General features: G+C 34.0%; 2 protein-coding genes across 4 annotated transcripts; both read left to right on the forward strand.

The window, feature by feature from the left end:
• The first annotated feature begins 2,752 nt into the window (after window positions 1–2,752).
• On the forward strand, window positions 2,753–6,375 carry LOC109172725 (DNA repair protein RAD51 homolog 4). Of its 3 annotated transcripts, none has more exons than XM_019321965.1 (10): window positions 2,753–2,978; window positions 3,864–3,943; window positions 4,020–4,135; window positions 4,236–4,317; window positions 4,479–4,610; window positions 4,880–4,990; window positions 5,147–5,228; window positions 5,317–5,387; window positions 5,682–5,831; window positions 5,982–6,375. In XM_019321965.1, exons 1-10 carry the CDS (start codon window positions 2,891–2,893, stop codon window positions 6,015–6,017), a joined length of 948 nt encoding a protein of 315 aa, XP_019177510.1. In that variant the 5' UTR covers window positions 2,753–2,890; the 3' UTR covers window positions 6,018–6,375. The 3 variants fall into 3 exon arrangements, with proteins under 3 accessions (XP_019177510.1, XP_019177517.1, XP_019177525.1); XM_019321972.1 differs by having other exon boundaries at window positions 3,867–3,943; window positions 5,147–5,230; window positions 5,316–5,387; XM_019321980.1 differs by lacking the exon at window positions 2,753–2,978 and adding an exon at window positions 3,001–3,141 and having other exon boundaries at window positions 3,862–3,943; window positions 5,147–5,230; window positions 5,316–5,387.
• An 11,356-nt stretch (window positions 6,376–17,731) lies between these two features.
• LOC109172745 (protein SODIUM POTASSIUM ROOT DEFECTIVE 3-like) lies at window positions 17,732–19,358 on the forward strand. The gene is made up of 3 exons (XM_019321992.1): window positions 17,732–18,435; window positions 18,840–18,915; window positions 19,035–19,358. Exons 1-3 carry the CDS (start codon window positions 17,881–17,883, stop codon window positions 19,202–19,204), a joined length of 801 nt encoding a protein of 266 aa, XP_019177537.1. The 5' UTR covers window positions 17,732–17,880; the 3' UTR covers window positions 19,205–19,358.
• Window positions 19,359–20,281: the final 923 nt, after the last annotated feature.

Here is a 20,281-nt window from a genome sequence, read left to right on the forward strand (position 1 = left end):
TATACAAAATAATATATTTTCAGTATTAAAATAATATACTTTTCTTGAATACAATGTATATTATTTTTAATATACTTAAATACATTATTTGATTGTAAAGTCCATACAGTTGTGTGGATTATAGTTCACCCCACACCCCAATCAAACAGAGCATCTGGGAGGATATAAACCATGGTAACTCAGTTGAACACAGAGGTTAGACCTTTGCTTATTGCGCACAAGAAGCCCCCCTCCCCCCTTACTTTGAGAGGTTGTTCCCACCCTGCCACTGGTGAGACTCGATCCATGGTCATTCTTCCCAAACTTCACCCCTGTGACCAACTGAGCTACCGGCAAATTATGCTGTGGAACAGTGTCCACCTTGCAAGGTGGACACGCTTCCAAAACTGTTCATAATTAGAATATATAGTTCAAAAATTATGAACATATAATTTTATAATTATGAACATAGAGTTGTGAACATATAGTTCTGTAATTATGAATATAGAGATTCAATAATTGTGAATATGAAATTCAAAATTTATGAATATATAGCTTTATAATTATGAACATATAGTTCAGTAATTATGAACATAGAATTCTATAATTGTGAATATAGAGTTCAATAATTATGAATATGAAGTTAAAAAATTATGAATATATAACTTTATAATTATAAACATATAGTTCAGTAATTATAAACATAGAACCGTGTCCACCTTGCAAGGTAGAGAGGGTTCCACAGCATAACGACTACTGAGCTACCCAATCATTATTGTGTAAACCATAGTCCACACAAGCTGTGTGGATCATATTTTGTATACTGTAAAATAATGTACATTCAGTACAAAAATAATGTACTTTTAGTAAATTAAAATGTACATTGTATCAAGGGATGTATATTACTTGTGTACTCAGTGTACATTATATTATATAATGTACATTTAGTATATTAAAAATGTACTTTATGTTATGGTCCACATTGCACTGTGTGGACCATGGTCCAAACAATAATTTGTCGTACCCATGCGGGCTGGTTCACACAACAATCGTTATGCTATGGACTCGTGTCCAGCCTACAGTGTGGACACGGTAACGGTGCCGTTAGTGGCAGTGTGACACCGTTATCTTCCACTTAAAAAAAAAAAAAAAAAAAAAGAATTCAGGCCGCTTCGTTATAGGAGCATATGTTCATAATTTTATCAATATATGTTCATAATTGTAAGTTCATAATGTCAGAATTCTGTGTTCATAATTTCATAACTGTACATTCATAACTCCATAACTGTACATTCATAATTCTGTAACTGTAAATTCATAATTTTCGAAACTCTATGTTCACAATTTTAAAGCTCTATGTTCATAATTTTATCACTATATGTTCATAATTGTAAGTTCATAATGTTAGAGCTCTGTGTTCATAATTCCATAATTCCATAATTCCATAACTGTACATTCATAATTACATAACTGTACATTCATAACGTCATAACTGTACATTCATAATCCCACAAACGAATAACGCCGTTAACGGCGAGACAAAATCAATTTTTTTTAACTGAAATGACGCATTTTTCCTGAAAACGACGTCGTTTTGGACTCGTGTCCACAATGCAGGGCATAATTTGCGTTCACACAATAATTGGACTTAATTCATTGGGATTGGGCAAGAAGGCAAATTATACTGTGGGCTGCGGTCCACAATGCATTGTGGTTCAGACATTAAATAGGCAAATTATGCTATGCGCACGTGCACACCTTGCAAGGTGCGCACGGCGCTAAAACGGCGTCGTTTTCCGTGAAAACGACGCTGTTTTAATTATAAAAAAAAATTGTTCGGAACGCCGTTAACGGCGTTAACGGCATATTCGTTATGAAATTATGAATATACAGTTATGACATTATGAATGTACAGTTATAGAATTATGAATGTATAGTTATGGAATTATGAACTTACAATTATGAATATAGAGCTTCGAAAATTATGAATGTTCGGTATGGAATTATGAATATACAGTATGGAATTATGAATGTACAGTTATGGAATTATGAATGTACTGTTATGGAATTATGAATGTACAGTTATGGAATTATGAATGTACAGTTATGAAATTATGAACATAGAACTCTGACATTATGAACTTACAATTATGAACATAGAGCTTCGAAAATTATGAATTTACAGTTATTGAATTATGAATGTACAGTTACGGAATTATGAATGTACAGTTATAGAATTATGAATGTACAGTTATGAAATTATGAACACAAAGCTGTGAATATATGCTCCTATAACGAAGCGGTCTGAAATTAAATTAAAAAAAAAAAAAAAAAAAAAAAAAAAAAAAAAAAAAAAAGATAACGGTGCCTGACGGCACCGTTATCCGTGCGCATGAAGCACGCTGGGCACGAGCCCACAGCATAACTGTCCCATTAAATATGCACTGTAGTTTCATTTCAACACAACTACAGTATCATTTTGATATAACTACAGTTTCGCTGGACAATATACATTTAAATATGTGAAATTGTTATTCAGTTTTATTTTGTATACACTGCAGTTTTATTTTAACCCAACTACAATTTTATTTGATAATATAATAAAAATAATACACAAAACAGTATCAGTTTTAGACTTTTAGATATACTATAGTTGTCTGTCGTTTTAGATCATAGTCCACAAAGCTTTGTGGACCGTGGTCCATAGTATAATTGCTGGGGCATGAATTGGACTTTTTATGATATCACTAGTAGTGAAGTAGGCCCACTATGCTTCAAACTGTTTGGCCCACAAAGGTTGGGAGTTGACATCAGTTCGGAAAACTGCGCCGCGCCTTGGTACTCGCCGGCGGCCGTAGCAGTGTAGCACACAGCTTCCCTCTGCGAGGGGGAGAGAGAGAGCAAGAGAGCGATGGCACCACTAAAGTCTTTGGAGCAGCGTTACCCTATTATAGACTCTAACTTTCAGGGCTTCTGTGCCTCCCATGGCATTTTCTCAGGTTCCCAATCTGCTCCCCCTTGTCTTCCTCCACATTATTATCCCTTTGCCCTCTTTTCTTCTCTTTGTTAAGAAAATGTAGGGTTTATAAGAATCCAATACGTTGCATGAAAAGCTCCTAATTCCACAATTGTTTGGGATTTTTACTCCTGGAAATAAGAAAAAAGGTAAAATCTTTAGAACATTTTGATAGAAAATAATCAAAATATTATTAACTGGAATCTCTAACAATAATTAACCCTTTATATTTAATGCACACTATAACATGCTCCTCAATCCGAGCAAGTGAAAAAAAAAAAAAAAGAAAAAAAAAAAAAAAGCCTAACAAGTCCCCTTAATTTAAACATATGAAAGTTTGCTTGTTTGCACCCTATTTACCTTGGAAATGCTAATATTCTCATCTTGTGAGAACATAAAAAAGGGTTATATTACTAAAAAAAGGAATAGGCAATTGAAAAGGAAAAGGTTTGAGAATTTCTCTGTAATCTATCAGGAATGGAATGAAGATGAAAAATGCGATAACGATATTATCATCAGTAGAACTTCTGCATCAAAATGTGATAATGATGTTACCATGATACAGGGATTACGGTGAATGTATTTTAGTGTTTGGTGATGAAGGGTTAAAGTCTTAACAATTTTGATGAGTATTAGCAGAAAGTGAATGCGTTTTGTAAAGAATCATAGTAAAATGAACTCTTTCTTATTCATTTCTAGCCTTCTAGGAGGAAAAAACCGTTTTCAACTCCTGAAGTCATTGTTTCCTAAAACAAATAAGATTATAAGAAATGATTTGCCTGCTAGTACTAGATATCAAATATCTTTTTCAGATGATTTGTTTTATTTTATACATTTTTTTTTTTTAATAATCTTGTTCTATGTGCAGTAGAAGACTTTCTTCTACATGACATGCACGCTTTAGTGGTTTCTGCAGAACAACACAATACTTCAGCAAGATTGAAGCAGGTGAGTCTTAACCAATACGCTGCTTTCAAGCCCAATTCTAGTGGTATTCCTTATGTCTTTATCCTTGAATGTATAGGGCATTAACCAGGTTCTGGCTAGTATTGACGCACTGCATCAACCGTGGTTAAATGGTATGGAATTGTTGGAAGATGTACTGCAGCGTAAAAACATTCTGTCTACCGGATGTCAGTGGTACCAGTTCATGAATGACCATTATTTCGGTGGTTATTCTATAACTTTTGCTATGCTATAAATTTCTAATATTCTGAAAATATATGGTTATCTTGACCAGCATTGATGACTTTCTTAATGGTGGATTGAGAGATGGACATCTTATTGAGCTAGTTGGACCATCATCTTCTGGTAAAACACAAGTGAGAATATGTTACGTGTTGAAAGTTCTTCAACGAATTTGAACTAGTGATATGTTCTAGTTTTACCGAGGATATTTTGTTTTCTGGCTAATGAGTTGCTAAAGAGTTCACCTATGTTTGCAGTGTTCATTAATCAAAAATTTATTGTTAATTCAAGTTAGGTATGCTTTATGATTGCCTCAAATGTCGCAAGAAGTTCAGGCCGAGTTGTATTCTTGGACACTTGCAATTCTTTTTCTCCTAAACGTGTTGCAGAGGTTGTCAGTCAGATGTCAGATAATTCTACTAGTAAGGTAAAAAATGTTACTTCTAGGTTAACAATGGTGCTCATTGTCCTATGTATATACGTATTCCTTTATGGTTGTATTTCTAAACCAATTCTTTTACCGTCTTTTTTAGTTGGCTTTTGTATCATATTTCTTTTCAATTTGATCTACTTATTTGTTGCTTGTATATGTTATATGTAACTCTTTTATTATTATACCTGAACTCTTGTGCTGCTTGCTAACGTTCTTTATTGCCATTACCTTTCTGACATTTTAGTCAATTACATCTTATGTAGGCGAAAAAATCACTCGAACATGTAATGAGTAATATAGTCTGTTACTCGGTTTTTGACATCTTTACAATGTTTGATGTGGTTCATCACCTGAAGAGTACGATGAGATCTCAGGTTTAAGTACCTTCCCTCTTAGCTTTCTTTGCCTTTTTATTTTATCTATCAGTATATATCTTGAGCACATGACTTCACACTCGTGACAATAATTTTTATTTTGAAATAATATTTAGTTATTGTTACCTTCCATGTTCACCGAGATTTGATATGCAGTCAGGTTGCAGGGCGAGGATGCTTATCATTGACTCAATATCTTCACTTATTACACCAATTCTTGGAGGGAGTGGTGCACATGGTATTCACGGTTCTCTTATTATGATGTCAGTTATAGAATATTTACGGAATTCTTTTACTGACTGAAGATCACATTTGGTGTAAAACAGGACGTGCTTTGATGGCTTCGGCAGGATTCATACTAAAGCAACTAGCGAATGAGCATAACCTGCCGGTTTTGGTTAGTAAGAAGAAATATCTTCGGTTGCCATATGTTCTCTGTTATATTTTCAATGTGGGACTCTTAGACCCTCCCCTGAATCGAAAGCTATCTTATAATATAAGATTGGGTCAATGTCACTCAACTGGGCAAAACCACACTAAAAGATTGAATCGAATCAATTAGCTAGTCTAACTCATTACTTTATAAACCCATATGTTCTCTCTTATATTTTCAGTGTGGGACTCTTAACAGTATATATACAGTGTTTTCAAAATTTTCCGTCTTTGAGGTGATACTATCATGTTCGAATAGGTAACCAATCATATGGTGGCTGGCGAGGCGGGTCTTCTGAAGCCTGCACTTGGCGAGAGTTGGAAGAGCATTCCACACATTAGACTGCTGCTTTCCCGTGACTCTGCAAGACACATTAGTAGCATTTCAGTGCTGAAACATCCAAATATGGTATGTTCCTTGAACCGCTATCGCTGATGATTGGTAGTCCTCAAAATGGTTTTCACCATGAATGGCATTCATTCCATCCAGACTTGTGTGTATAAAAAACATCATAATACCTCAAACCATAATTTCTGTATTTATCCATGTTTCTACCAGGCTACTGGAGATAGAGTGGAGTTCCAGATATTATGACATGATAAATCTGTATTTTGGAGCATGCTGACTTTAGCCTGAAGGAAGGTGCATTCTGAAAATATCTCCTGCTATGTAAATCTTTTTTTTTTTTTTTTGATAATTCAGGTTTCCCGGCTTTGCCAGACTATATCTTGGGCCCTATGAATCCGTCCTAGGTTCATGAGGAGGTAAATCTTGATAGACTTTTAAGTACAGTAAAAGTAATGAATAGTTACAGTTTTGTACTAGCAAATGTATGTCTCAGTCATGATCAATGATCTCAAGGTGTATATTTTCACAACAGTATGAGGTGAAGGGTTTGGGATTCCAATCCTAAGCTTATTCTAGTCTTATGGAAATATTGTGCTATGCTAAATCAGGCGACTTGGACTAATGGAATGGTTGAAAGGACGCTTCATGTGTTATCTATTTGTATAGGTAAGGTCAACTTTCTAGTCGGGCGGGTCAAAAACGTGCCATGGAGATTGAAAATTGTTGAAAACTGGTATATACACTTCATCTATATATCCCATTAATATTAAATTACATCCTAAAAACTAATAATTTTCCAAAACAATTAGCTAGTAATTATTAGATAGTTTACATACCACCTTAAGTAGATAGCTAGCTAGCTAGGTGTTTCACAAAACTAGGATTTAGACAACAAGGCAACCTCAATAGGGATTTTGTCATAATCATGTAGGAGAGAGGGTAAAGAGAAGAGAAAAAGGGAAGAAAAAAAAAAAGCAAAAAAAAAAATCCTGACATGAAAAATTAAAAAAAAAAATAAAATAAAATAAAAACAGTATGTTCATGCGTCCAGCTGGCACGTGCACAGCAAGTGCGCCTCAAGCGCGCCTGCAACTTCTTTTGCTTTCTTTTATCTCTATAAGTGGACCAGTAAGAACCTTTATTTGCAGTAGTAAGATCCCCTAAAAAAACTCACCTTCACATTTGTGAAAATTTATTTTACTATTCTAAAATCTCCCCAAAATCTCTTTTTGGGGATGCCCTTGATATAACAAATGAAAGTGGGTAATTTTAGGAGGGTAAAAAGCAGATAAAGAAACAACCAAAGCAAAGATCAATTATAAAATTCTAAGAAATTAATCTACCTAGAATCCTAGATAAAGAATGGGGGAAGAAAGATGAAAAGGTGTAAAAAAAAAAAGAAAAAAAAAAAAAAAGAGCAAAGCTCATGCATGTAAATTTAACAGATTAATAAACCCCCACTAAAATAAAAGCCCCACAGCTTTAATCGCGTGATCATAAACCTAATGATTTCAACCAAGACCCACATTTTTAATTTTTCATATAATTATTATAGAAAACATTTAAAACATTTGTTTTTCATTTTTTTAGAAATAAAAACATATAATGAGTTTACTTGTCCATTAGAAAAATGGAGAATGAAAAACTAAAAAATTAAAATAAACAAAACTTTTTTTTTTAGTATTATTGACCCTATGATAATATAGTATCCACAGTTATGCTGATCGATTACAAAGTCTTTGGCAAACACAACTTAATAGTGCGAGAGAATTATTAATGAAACATGCCTATGTTTTTACTAGATCTTTGATCAATTGCGTGCAAATATGCAAAGACATACATACACATACGATGCAAGTATGCGACACGCCGACACGTAACAATTATCATAACTTCAACTTAATATTCATTGGTTATTATGAATCAACTGATCCATAAATTAGTCAAACGAGATTATATCATATAATATAAGATTTTAAATAGAGTGATATACAATTACACGATTAGGGATGACTATATAAAACATTTTCATACAGACAGAAGTTAAAAATATATACAAGGGACAAAAGGAAGAAAAAGTTAACACAACATCTTTTGTATGATTTGTGAGTTATTAGTATACACTTGAGCAAAGTTTACCCAATGTATATTCTCAAATAGTTGATTTTCTTTGTGATTAGCGTTGCACTATGCTTACTTCCTAGTGGGTCACCTATCCCCATTCTACCACTACTGTAAGTTAAGCACGCTTAACCACAAAGTTCTTTGGTTATCTGATTGTCATATCTTACTTAAAATCAATTGATGATAAGTAGGTGGACATTAACGATTTAATCACATCCCTCCATGGTAAGCCACATCGCCACGTCAAGAATCGAGCAGGGGCTGAACTCGGACAGCCCGACCAACGCAAACACTTTGTAATCCAAAAAAAAAAAAAAGATATTTACTAAAAAAGAGTTAATCTAATAACCATTTTCTTTCATTTATTTTACTCTTTTTTTCTTTTCTTTTTGAAAAGTTGTAAAGAGATGGTAGGCAGTAAAAAGGGAGTTTTATGATAATAATAGAGTTAAACTAATAGAATTATTGTAATGCTAACTAATCAAAAAGCATAGCATCTGAAATGAAATGATTACGATCGGTGAAGCTTTAATTTCCACTTAAGAATTGTCAAAAGGTAATTGGACCTACCAGAGAAGAAACACACACATATTTCACCCATTTTTGCAACCATAATCATTACACCCATATGGGCTAACCATAAAGTCTAACTGGATTCACTTATTTTACTAATTTCTGTAGATCCATCATCTCAAACAACCATCTCATCTTCATATATCGCTAGTTTTTCTAATGTCTTTCTGGAATATCCTATCCTATGTGCACTGCTGCCTGCTTCCACCATAGTGCTATCCTCAATCCCAAGGATATTCAATTGCTCCCCGCTCTCACCATTTTGTGGAGAAGATAAATCACGAAATGTATTTGAATAAGTCAGTAGTCAGAAACTTAATATATAATGGTCATAATGAATTCAACTCGATCTTAAGATTTTGTAGGAGAGGTAAGTCGCGAAATGTATTTAAGTTATCAAAAATTTATTATACAGTGATCATAGTAAATTTAACTCGATCTTAAGATATTATGGAGAAAGTAAGTCACAAGGTGTATCTCAGTAAGTCGGGGATCAAAAACTTACTAATTGGTGATCACAAGATATTCAACTCCAAACAGTATTACTGCCTTACCAGCAGGAATTGAACGCATACCTTGGAGCTACTAACGTTGCTAAAACTTATCTCATTTCTACCTTAGTATCACTAAAATATGTCTGGGAACATACTTCAGGGCTATCCTGATTCAAGTCTTGGGTGGCAAAGTTGAGAAAAATTGAGGTAATTTAACCCATCTAGCTAGAGAGATTTGGTCATAAGATGTGTGAGAATAAGTAAGCAACCAAGTTAACCAAATTCAACAAGTTTTAGAATGTATGTAAGAAAAGATTAGAGATTTAATTTTTCCAAGTTACATGTATTTAATTGGTAAATGATTAAGAGGTTTATTTGAAAATCTATTGATAAATGCTTGGTACATAAAGTGGAGAATAGTTGATTAACATATTTTTTTATTGTTTTTTTTTTTGGGAGAAAACAAAAAGAGAAAAAAAAAAATTGTTTCTTGTTAGTTGAAAAGCATTCATAATGTGATAATGATATAAGAAAGGCACGCTTGTGGGATGAGATGGCGGGTCCTTGGCAGTTGGCTCCTTGCCTCCTTGGGAAGAGTAGAATGTTACGATTTCTTTTTGCATTTTCATTTTGTTAATTTGATAAAAGAATAGCAATTATTAATGTAATGCAGTTAAATTAAAAATTTAAATTAAAAGTACACTTATTATTGTAATTATTCATCGATTCAAGTACAAATAAGATTCATTATATGAACATTTATTTGTAAGTCGTCTTCCCCGTTTGATAATATTATCATTATATTTCTTAATCAAGATAAATCGTTATTGTTATTATCGTCGCTATATTGTTCAAAAATAGAAAAAAAAAAAAACTTATTTTATTGTGCAAGGGCTAAGAAAAATGATTGGATTGAGGTATTGCATGTAACAACTTACAATTGTGCAACAACACGAGTAAACTAAGTATGGTATAGTATATGTAATCTAACTAGTAACTACCAAGTGGCTTGTGGTTCACTGGTATCCGGTTGCTCTCCTATGTGAGAGGTTTAGGGTTCGAGTAAAAAATGTAACTAGTAAGTGGACTGCATGCTAATACAATTGTAAGGTCGGGTGATAGAGTTAGAAGTAGGGATGTCAATGGGCGGGCGGGGAGTATACCCTGTTCCCGCCCCAAAACCCCACCTTAGCTCGAACCATCGCCGTTGGGGACGAAGAATCTCCATCTTCGGTCAAACTTTAATTAAATTAGTTTTTTTTTTAAATAATAATAATAGTCAAACTAGTATATAATTCACAATATTTATGTTAAAAAAATTAAATATTAAATTTTTAATCTTAGAATAGTTAAGGGCTCGTTTACTAATTGAAAATTTTCTCTAGTTTTCTATAAAAAAAAAAAAAAAAAAGTGAAGAATTGGAGAATAGAAAACAGAAAACATGTTTACTAGCACAAACTTTCATTTTGATGTTTTCAGTTTTCTAGAAAACTGAAGAACTTTTAAAAGATATTTTCTAAATGAGAAACAGAATCATTTATCAACTATTTGGCTATATATCACTATAACCACATTCTTACCATTATCTACTTACATATTTATTCATTACTATGATTACATTCATTATCATATTCTTTTCCTTATTACAGTGTTCCTCACTTCCTCTAAATCCTTCATCCATATTGGTATTAATAATTCCTTTTTAGGGGGGGGGGGGGGGGGAAGGGGGAGAGGGGGCCTTGGCCCCTGTAGTAATAATGTCCCTCCGCCCTTGGTGAGAATATACTAAGAATATTCCTTTTAATGTGACATTTGGTGTGAAGTGGGTTGGAAATGCTCTAGTACACAGTAAGTCACTAGAATTCTTGGTTAGAAAGCTCTAGCAAGGTGGGGTAATACTAAGAGAGTTTCTATCCAAAAGTTCCCCTTCTAAGGAGCAACTTAGCATTTATAGCATCGGATCCGGGAACACAACTGAATTTTCCTTTGATGATGGGTATGCGGCGCTTACCTACAAGTAAATTAAGTTAGTCGCTCCACGTGTTTGCACTGAGGTGACTCAGACGAATTGGATATGTTGGTTGAAGGGACGCTTCACGTATTGTTACGTTGTCCATTCACCTAGGTAGGGTCAACTTCCTTGCCTGACAATAACTTGGAAAATGCACAATCAAGGTCAGAAATGATCTTAAACTATTGTATATTGATCTCTATCAAATATTTTTTCATTGATATGTCTTACATAAGATCATCAATATTATTTTTAGCAAGAAGTGTCAAATAGCTCCATCTATCACTCACAAATGCTCAATTAGCCCCTTTATTTTAAAATATGATCTAATTGACCACATTTACTTCTAAGGGGGTGTTTGGTTCATAGAAAAGAACTTCCAAGGAAAATAATTTCTTAGAATTTGAGGAAAATAAGAGTTTTCTAATGTTTGGTTCATGGAAATTGTTTTCCAATGGAAAACTAATTCCTCAAATATGAGGAAAACAAAATCTTAGCATAGGGTTGGTATTTTGTTTTCAAAGGTTGGAGGGAAGAAAGATTGAGTTGATTGGACTATTTTACCCTTATGCTTTCTTCTTAATTATTATTAAGTATTATTATTGTATAGGGACATTTAGGTCTTTATACACATTATTCCTTACAATCACAAATCCAACCAAACAATGGAATCCATATTCTCATTAACTCATTTTTCACCAACCAAACAATGGAATCCATATTCCCAACAGCTACTTTTCCATGGAATTTCAATTCCATTTCCTTTCAAATATTTTCCGTGAACAAAATTGTGTGCGCTTTAGCATTTTCTCTAGGTTTCCATTAGGTAACCCTTCCACAATGCTGACATAGAATTTAAATAAAAATAATTTGATGACTTGTTTCATTTTTGAGTCATTCAAACCCAGAGAAAACCGCTTCTCTCTCCCTCCTCATCCTCACCACCATCATCACAGCTGTTAATCTGATCTGGAAACAAAATCAGCAGCTTCTCTTGACTTTGACTACCATTTAGGCTCTCCATTGTGTGCCTGTGACATAAAATTTAAATAAAAATAATTTGATGACTTGTTTCATTGTTGACTCATTCAAATCCAGAGAAAACCGCTATTCTCTCCCTCCTCATCCTCACCACCATCATTGCAACTGTTGATCTGATCTGAAAACAAAATCAACAGCTTCTCTTGACTTTACACTACCATTTAGGCTCTCCATTGTGTGCCCGTGATAGGTTGGTGAGTGATAGCACTATCAACACTCTGCACATCCAAAATGAACAGAATAGATGCACTCATTGGCTGTCAAGTTCAAAGTTTGCTGGCAAATTTTGTTTCAAACACCTCGTAGATTATAGGAAATTTTACCGTTGGTACATGCCCAACCGAGGCATCTGAAGCAAATAGGAGAAATGAAATTTCAAATTGTGACTAGGAGCGCAAGGCCATGAATAAGTTCTGCCTCCAAGCATGTTCAAAAATTAGGGGGCAAAGAGTTTCAAGAGAGAGATGTCAGTAAGCTCTACAACAAAGCATGAAAGGGCATGGTAATAGGCATATAAAGAGTTAATTACCGAAATGGTCCCTTGACTATAGCGGAATTACCAATTTGGTCCTTGACTATTTTTTAACCAATTAAGTCCCTCAACTTTAAAAATCTTAACCAATTTGGTCCTCCATTTGTTTGACTGTTAGTCAACAGTTAACTTGAGACCAAATTGGTAATTTCGCTATAGTCAAGGGACCATTTTGGTAATTAACTTTAGGGGTGGACAATTCGGTTTAGTTTTCTAGAATCGAACCGTACCAAACCGAACCGAACTAGTTTGGTTAGATAATATACCGAACAACCGAACGGTGTTGAATTCTTGTATATCGAACGGTTCGATAAAAAACCGATACGATCCGGTCTGAATTGTTCGGTAAAAAATTGAACTGAACCGAATACCGTTTGATTTTTTAAAAAAATATAATAATAATAATAATAATAATAATAATAATAATAATAATAATAATAATAATAATAATAATAATAATAATAAATAAATAAATAAAAAGTAAATCCAAGCCCCTTGCTGCTTGCTCTGCCGTTCAACTCATATTCTCACGGGTATCTCTCGTAAATGTTTTATTTGATTTCTTTATGGTTTGTTATCAAAAGTTCTATATTATGTGTTATGATGTTTACATAGTCCATATCCAAAGTCTAATATATAACAAAATAGAAATCCAAAGTTCAAACGGTATTCGGTTCGGTTCGGTTCAGTTCGGTTTTTTACCGAACAATCTAGTTCGGTTCGAGTTTTTACCGAATCGTTCGGTATACAAGAATCTATTACCGTTTGGTTGTTCGGTATATTACCGAATCTAACTAGTTTGGTACGGTTCGGTTCGAGAAAACTGAACCGAATTGTCCACCCTTAAAGTTAATTACCAAAATGGTCCATTGGCTATAGCGAATTACCAATTTGGTCCCAAGTTAACGGTTGACTAACGGTCAAACAAACGAAGGACCAAATTGGTTAAGATTTTTAAAGTTGAGGGACTTAATTGGTCAAAAAAATAGTCAAGGACCAAATTGATAATTTCGCTATAGTCAAGGGACCATTTCGATAATTAACTCGCATATAAATATCATACAACTATAGAAAGTTTCAGGAACCACATACTAAAGATATTGTGGGATTACTTGGGCACACAAGTAACAAATGGGAGGCAGCAAACAATTTTCGGTTTTCAGATCGGTAGCCACGATGGTGGTGGTGAGGATAAGAAATGAGAGAATAGTGATTTTCTCTAGATTTGAATGAGTCAACACTAAAACAAGTCATCAAATTATTTTTATTTAAATTTCATGTCAACATTATAGAAGAGTTACTTGATGGAATCCTGGAAAAAATACTAAGCCAACATAATTTAAAGTAAATGTGACCCCAATCTTATTTTAGAGCAAAGGTTAATTAAACATCTGAGAATAGTAGATCGAGTTATTTGACATTTCTACCCGATTTTTGCAAAACTTCAAATAGATGACAAGCGTTTTGTCGCTTGCAGTAAATATCCCTGAATTTGTGTCCGATTTTAAGGACCTTTAAATCTTTAACGGAGAGTTTTAAATTTCATTCGCACAGTTTATAATAAAATGTCGTTACTTGTCAGCAACCCAACCATTATTAATAAGAAGATTCGGTGTGAAACCTATGAATTAATACATAAATAAATTCCGCAGGAACATCGGAATATATGTCTCAACTAAATCTCTGGAGATTGTGTGTTTCTGACTCCTCTATTAATTAATCTCTTTTATTTTTTAGTTCAATATTTTAAAAAAAAAATAATGTTCAAATTAGCGACTGAATGTATCCTAAAAATGTAATTAGACCACTGAACGAAGAAAAAAAATTTACAATTAGGCCACTGAACACGTCAAATGTATGCAATTTCACCTGATAGCTATCAGGTAATCCATTTCATCAGGTTATCTACTTATGTGGATGATGAGTTGACATTTTTAATAATAAACTTTAAAAATAAAAATTTAAAAATTAAAAAAAATTTTAAAAAAATAAATAAAAAAGAAGAAGAAGAAGAAAGAAAACGTCGGGTGGCCGCCGGCCACCCCCTTCCCCAGGATCGATTTTTGTATTTTTGTGGTCTCGTTCTTATAAATAAATGAGGTCCTACCAAAAGTATAAGAGCAATCTTTAATGGTGAATGGTGAATGGAACATGTTTCAAGTTATCTCATTCAGGGCTTGAGACATCATCTATGCCGTTGGAGAAACATAATGATCTTGGCATGGTCAATTAATTAGGTCCTAATTATTAGAAGATAAGTTATTTGGATAAAATTGATGTGGTTAAGGATTAATTGTAGATTTTTTTTTTTTATTTCTTAAGTAGCTAGGTCAAAAATAAATATTGGGCCCTCTAAAAATTGAGGGCTTGTGTTGTTGTCTATCTTGCACGTCTTAAAATCCAGCCATGCCCTCCCCCCTCCTCTTTCGTCTCTGGCAGAGACGAAGGAGAGGGAATGGGGTGGCGTGAGACGAAGGACCTGTCTCATGCCACCCCCATTTCCCCCTTCCTTCGTCTCCGGTCGGAGACGAAGACAGGCTCTTCATCTCTGGTTGGAGATGAAGAGAGATCTCTTCCCTGAGATGAAGGAGGAGGGGGGCGGGGAAGGGGAAGGGGTGCCAGCAGCCACCCCGGTGGTTTTTCTTTTTGTTAATTTTTTTTAAAAATTTTTAAATTTTTAAATTTTTATTTTTAAAGTTTATTATTAAAAATGGCAACTCACCATCCACGTAAGCAGACAACTTGATGAAATGGGTGATAACCTGTTATAAGGTGAAATCGCATACATTTGGAGTGTTCAGTAGCCTAATTTCACTTTTTTTTTTTCATTTCGTTCAGTGGCCTAATTGTACTTTTTGTTTTTTATTTCGTTCAATGGTCTAATTGCATTTTCAGGTTACGTTCAGTTGCCAGTTTGAACTTTTTTCTTTAAAAAAAAATTATCGTCATTCAGAATATATAGTTGAGTAGATGAAGCATAATTCTCATACACCTACACACAAAATTTTGTAATTTTGTATCAGAAATTATTGATATCAACATATTGCAAGTATTTTTTTTATCGGATGTCCCCGTAGGGACACATATTGCGAGTGTTGAGTCACAATTTCAAGAAGGTAGACATTATTACTGCAAGTTTAATTCACGGAATAAACTTTGAGGAAATATGAATCTTATTCAATAGGGGTATGAAAAATGCAATGAATAAAATAGGAATTCCATTCAATTGTTTGGTTTGTAAAAAGAATAAATTTCAGGTGTTATATTGATTGGTTGAAATTCGTCAAATAAACTCACAAGAATACTAGAATATTTGTTTATCGAACCGTTCAGTATACAAAAATCCAATACCGTTCAATTGTTCGGTATATTACTGAACCAAATTAGTTCGGTTCGGTTCGATACGGTTCGATTCGAGAAAACTAAACCGAATTGTCCACTCCTAAAGTTAATTACCAAAATGGTCCCTTGACTATAGCGAAATTACTAATTTGGTCCCAAGTTAACGATTGACTAACGGTCAAACAAACGGAGGACCAAATTAGTTAAAAATTTTAAAGTTGAAGTACTTAATTGGTTAAAAAAAAAAAGTCAAGAACCAAATTGATAATTTTTCTATAGTCAAAAGACATTTTGGTAATTAACTCAAAAAAAATTCAATTTAACCCTAATAATTTTATTTTTTTTCTCTCTCACTTTCCCTCTTTTCTTCACCCAAGTTTACTTTTACCTTAAAAAATTACTTAATGGGATGCTTTAAGTAAAATTGGTAGTTAGTACTTTTAAGTGGCTAAATCAAACAAGCAACAACAACATTAATCCTAACTAATAATGATTAGATGGAAGAATGTGAAGGTTAAGATCCGCTGGTAGTTTTAGTTTAGGTGAGGAACAAACATCAATGCAGACGACAAAGACAAGGAAAATGAAATTGAAAAAAAAAAAAAAAAAAAAAAAAAAAAAAAAAAAAAAGGAAAAGGGTAGCCCTTCAATGGGTTAAGCATGGCAGCTGCATGATTTGATGTGAATTCCCATCAAGTCAATTCGGGTCTGCAATGATATGCTAATTATAAGCCCACTGATCGTATAGCTTCTCTTTTAAAAATTTTCAAACTTCCATCCTTCCCTCTATTCCTCCTCTATCTAATCATTTCACTTTCCTTATATATCCTCCCTAAACCCTATCATAATCATGGCAAAACAAGAAAAATGTTTGGAACATTCTTAGTGAGACAATTATTCAACATGTTTTGATTGATCCAATGTTAGACTAGAGTGTTTTTTTATTTGATAGGTGAACTTTGAGTAAAATCGTAAAAGTTCATTTTGCGACTTTAGTCGTCAAAAGATTATAATGATGTAAACTAATCTAAATTGTCTATAGCTGACTATGTCAAATCAAGAAGGTTAATAGGCAGTTTTCACAAAGAGTTCAACTTAGAACTTGTGATTATAAGTCACTGTCTCACCAACTCAATTGAAGTTGCCCTAAATATATTATACGAAATATTATATTAAATTTGAATTTGGTCCATTTGTATGATCGTATTTTTTAGGTACAAGAATTATTTTCAATTCTGGGGAAGTTTGTGTTTTTCTATAGTAGATATAAAAAATAAAAAAGAAATTAAAAAAAAATAAAAAACTCCTACACACAACACTTTAGATGTCTAGATAATTCATGTGTCCTCCCATGGTAGGGCTATTCATCAATGCTTGGATGGGACCTAGATAGTTGCTTCTTTTTTTTTTCCCCCTCCGTGATTCTCTCTTCCTCTACTACTTTTTCTTGTAAATTTGAGGATATAATAAATATTAAATTTAAAACTTTTTGATAAGCGTTCAGATGGCATCTCTGTGCCTCCTTTTGAGGGAATATTATAGGATCAAGTATAGAACAGATACTAGCTTGTAATAGAGTTAATAGTATTTAAAAAAATATTTAAAACTTTACACTTAATATTGCATATTTATCTAAATAGATATATTGTAATATCTAATTTTTATAGTTTTATATGTGTCTACTATATATTAAAGAGTTCAATCCCAGTGCCAACTACGTAGTAGTGTAATGACATTTCTGTTATTATTCCAAGTGGTTTTCACATGATAGAATCCATATACTCCGTATTATAATACTTTAGCTCTTCATCAAGTTCTGCGGACTACTTTATAAGAAGATGAAATAGCCTCATTTTGAGGAACTTATTCCTACTCTCTTTCATCTCATTAATGCATAATAGTTTTATGAGCTAAACGCCATAATTACTTGGCTTGGCTTGGCTTCTTATTCTTGCTTGCTGTATTTCTTAGCTTCTTTGATTATTATCATCATGAAATCCATAGACCAGCTGTTTTGTTCCTCTCCGGCCTCCACCGCCATATGTTCTAGCACCGTCCAACACGCCGTCATTCCGCACGGCGGCGTCAGGCCTATCGACCGCCGCCGCGTTCACCGCCTCGGCCACCCGCCCAAGGCCCGGGCTCCGGCGCCGTGCTCCTCCCACTTGCCCTTTGATCCCATCCCTCAGTATCAGAAGGCCCGGAAGAGTACTTCTTCGTCGGCGGTTAAGCCCGGCGAATTACGCCGGAAAAGCTCCGCCGACGTCAGCGACCTGCAGGCGGCTACTGCCACTACTAGCCCTCCTGGTTCCTCTCGATATTTGCTCGGCGATTCTCCCTTCATTCACTTCTTGTCATCTGATGATACTAATCTTGCCCGGAAAACCTTGGTCAAGCGGCAGCCCTCAAATGAACTCCCCGTTTTCCGGTCATCGTCGGCACGGTCGCCGCTTGAATCTCCGGTGTATAAGCCTCCGTCCTTAACTTATGTGGATGATTCCAATGTTAAAAGCTTCCCCTCAACTCCCTCCCACCGTAACCATCAGGTTCTTCACTATTCTTTTTTTTTTTTTTTTTTTTTTTTTTTTTTGTGACAAGGTTTTGACTTTAGAGGGGGTAAACATTACCTTTTGATCCTGGTCGACAAAAAATTATAAGAAAATAAACCAGTCTAATTACCAATGGGTTCAAATTAAGATGGCCAATAGGTGACGGTCACTAACCCGTTAAAGCCAAAAAAGACGAATAGGCTATTGCCACCGAGTTAAACTTGTAACATTGTTATTACTAAGCTAATATGATCAATTTGACTGCAGTTGCCTCCATTATTCTTCTCTTATTTGTTCACCATATACACAGTTTCACCATCTATTTAAATTTTTAGTTAAAATCGAATTGGTATTAAAAAAGACACGAAATTTGTGTGCATAATGATTTTCTTGGCACGCAGGTTGTGGAATTGAGGGTGTCAATTCATTGCAAGGGTTGTGAAGGAAAAGTAAGGAAACATCTCTCAAGAATGGAAGGCATGTAGTAGTTTCAATTCCCTACATACATACAAGAATTTTTACGTAAAAATTAAGAATTTTTAATCATGGTACTAACTATAACTAATAATTTTTTTTTAATGAAAATAATTAAACAGGAGTGACATCATTCAGTATAGATTTGTACTCGAAGAAGGTGACGGTGATGGGTGACGTGACTCCGGTGGGAGTACTCGCAAGCCTCTCTAAGGTGAAGAATGCACAGTTGTGGCCGTCTCCGGCGGCGGTGATGTCTTCATCATCTCCAAGGGTCGGCTTGACGAATTAATTTAGAAGTTTTCTCATCAACTTTCTTTTCCCTTTTTTTCTTGAACTTGTAATTAAAAACCTCCGATCACAAACTAGTTCATCAAAACCTTAGTTGTGTATCACTGTATGTGCATGCTCAAATTAATGTTAACTCAGTTGTTCAATCCTTGTTTGCTTTATGAATTCTATGTAAATACCTAGTATTGCTAATTATTAATATGGGAAAATGACATTTTTTTCCCCTGAGTTATATACTTATAGCATTTTTTCCCCCTGAAATGTTAAATGGACATATTTACTCTTAAAATAAATATTTCATTTATTCTTCTTCTCCAACAAATTATGACAATAATTTGGTACAAACCAAACAGACACTATTAGCAACCAAATCAAAATATTCTAATTACAATTTAGAATCTAAACCTGATATTTAGAGTTTATTAAAATCGCGAACCGGGGTAGCCGGTTCATGTTTCGAACTGGAAAAAAAATACATTTATTGTTGAATTTAGACTATTTTAAAATAAAGACGGTTCAAAATCGCGAATCGGATCCGGAACCGCCGGGGTTCACGGTTCAGGATCCAGTTTTTTCGATTCATAATTTTAATAAACTGAAATCCAAATATTAGGTTCTGGATCTGAATCATAACCGAAAACTTTTAATTTGATTGCTATAGTGCCCGGTTCAATTCGAATCGAATCTGGCTATCCTTACGTATACGCAATAATTTGTTGGAGAAGAAAAATAAATAAAATATTTATTTTAAGGGTAGAAATGCCAATTTAATATATCAGGGGGGAGAGAACCGCCACTTTTAAAATAATTGAGGAGGTAATGTGCTTACATGAATAATTCAGGGGAGAAAAATGCTATAAGTATATAACTAAGGCAAAAAAGTGTCATTTTCCCTTATTACTATTTTAGAACACATTTTATTTATCGTATTTATTACTGGATCAAGCGTAAAATTAACATTTTTTTTAATACGGAATATTTTATTATTAATAGGTATGGTATTATACGCCTGACCATCGGGTATTTTGTGAGGCTAAATCCAAAGAGTTTATTATTATTGGTAATTATTATTATCTTA

The sequence above is a fragment of the Ipomoea nil genome, unplaced genomic scaffold (assembly GCF_001879475.1).
Source record: "Ipomoea nil cultivar Tokyo-kokei standard unplaced genomic scaffold, Asagao_1.1 scaffold0146, whole genome shotgun sequence".
Lineage (NCBI taxonomy): Eukaryota > Viridiplantae > Streptophyta > Magnoliopsida > Solanales > Convolvulaceae > Ipomoea > Ipomoea nil.

Bases quoted from the DNA above. Each gene is read 5' to 3' on its own strand.
- LOC109172725 (XM_019321965.1), top strand. From the start codon at position 2,891: ATGGCACCACTAAAGTCTTTGGAGCAGCGTTACCCTATTATAGACTCT. The intron at 4,611-4,879 runs GTAAAAAATGTT...CATCTTATGTAG, and splicing joins CAGATAATTCTACTAGTAAG to GCGAAAAAATCACTCGAACA. The intron at 5,388-5,681 runs GTTAGTAAGAAG...ATGTTCGAATAG, and splicing joins AGCATAACCTGCCGGTTTTG to GTAACCAATCATATGGTGGC.
- LOC109172745 (XM_019321992.1), top strand. From the start codon at position 17,881: ATGAAATCCATAGACCAGCTGTTTTGTTCCTCTCCGGCCTCCACCGCC. The intron at 18,436-18,839 runs GTTCTTCACTAT...CTTGGCACGCAG, and splicing joins CCTCCCACCGTAACCATCAG to GTTGTGGAATTGAGGGTGTC. The intron at 18,916-19,034 runs GCATGTAGTAGT...ATAATTAAACAG, and splicing joins ACATCTCTCAAGAATGGAAG to GAGTGACATCATTCAGTATA.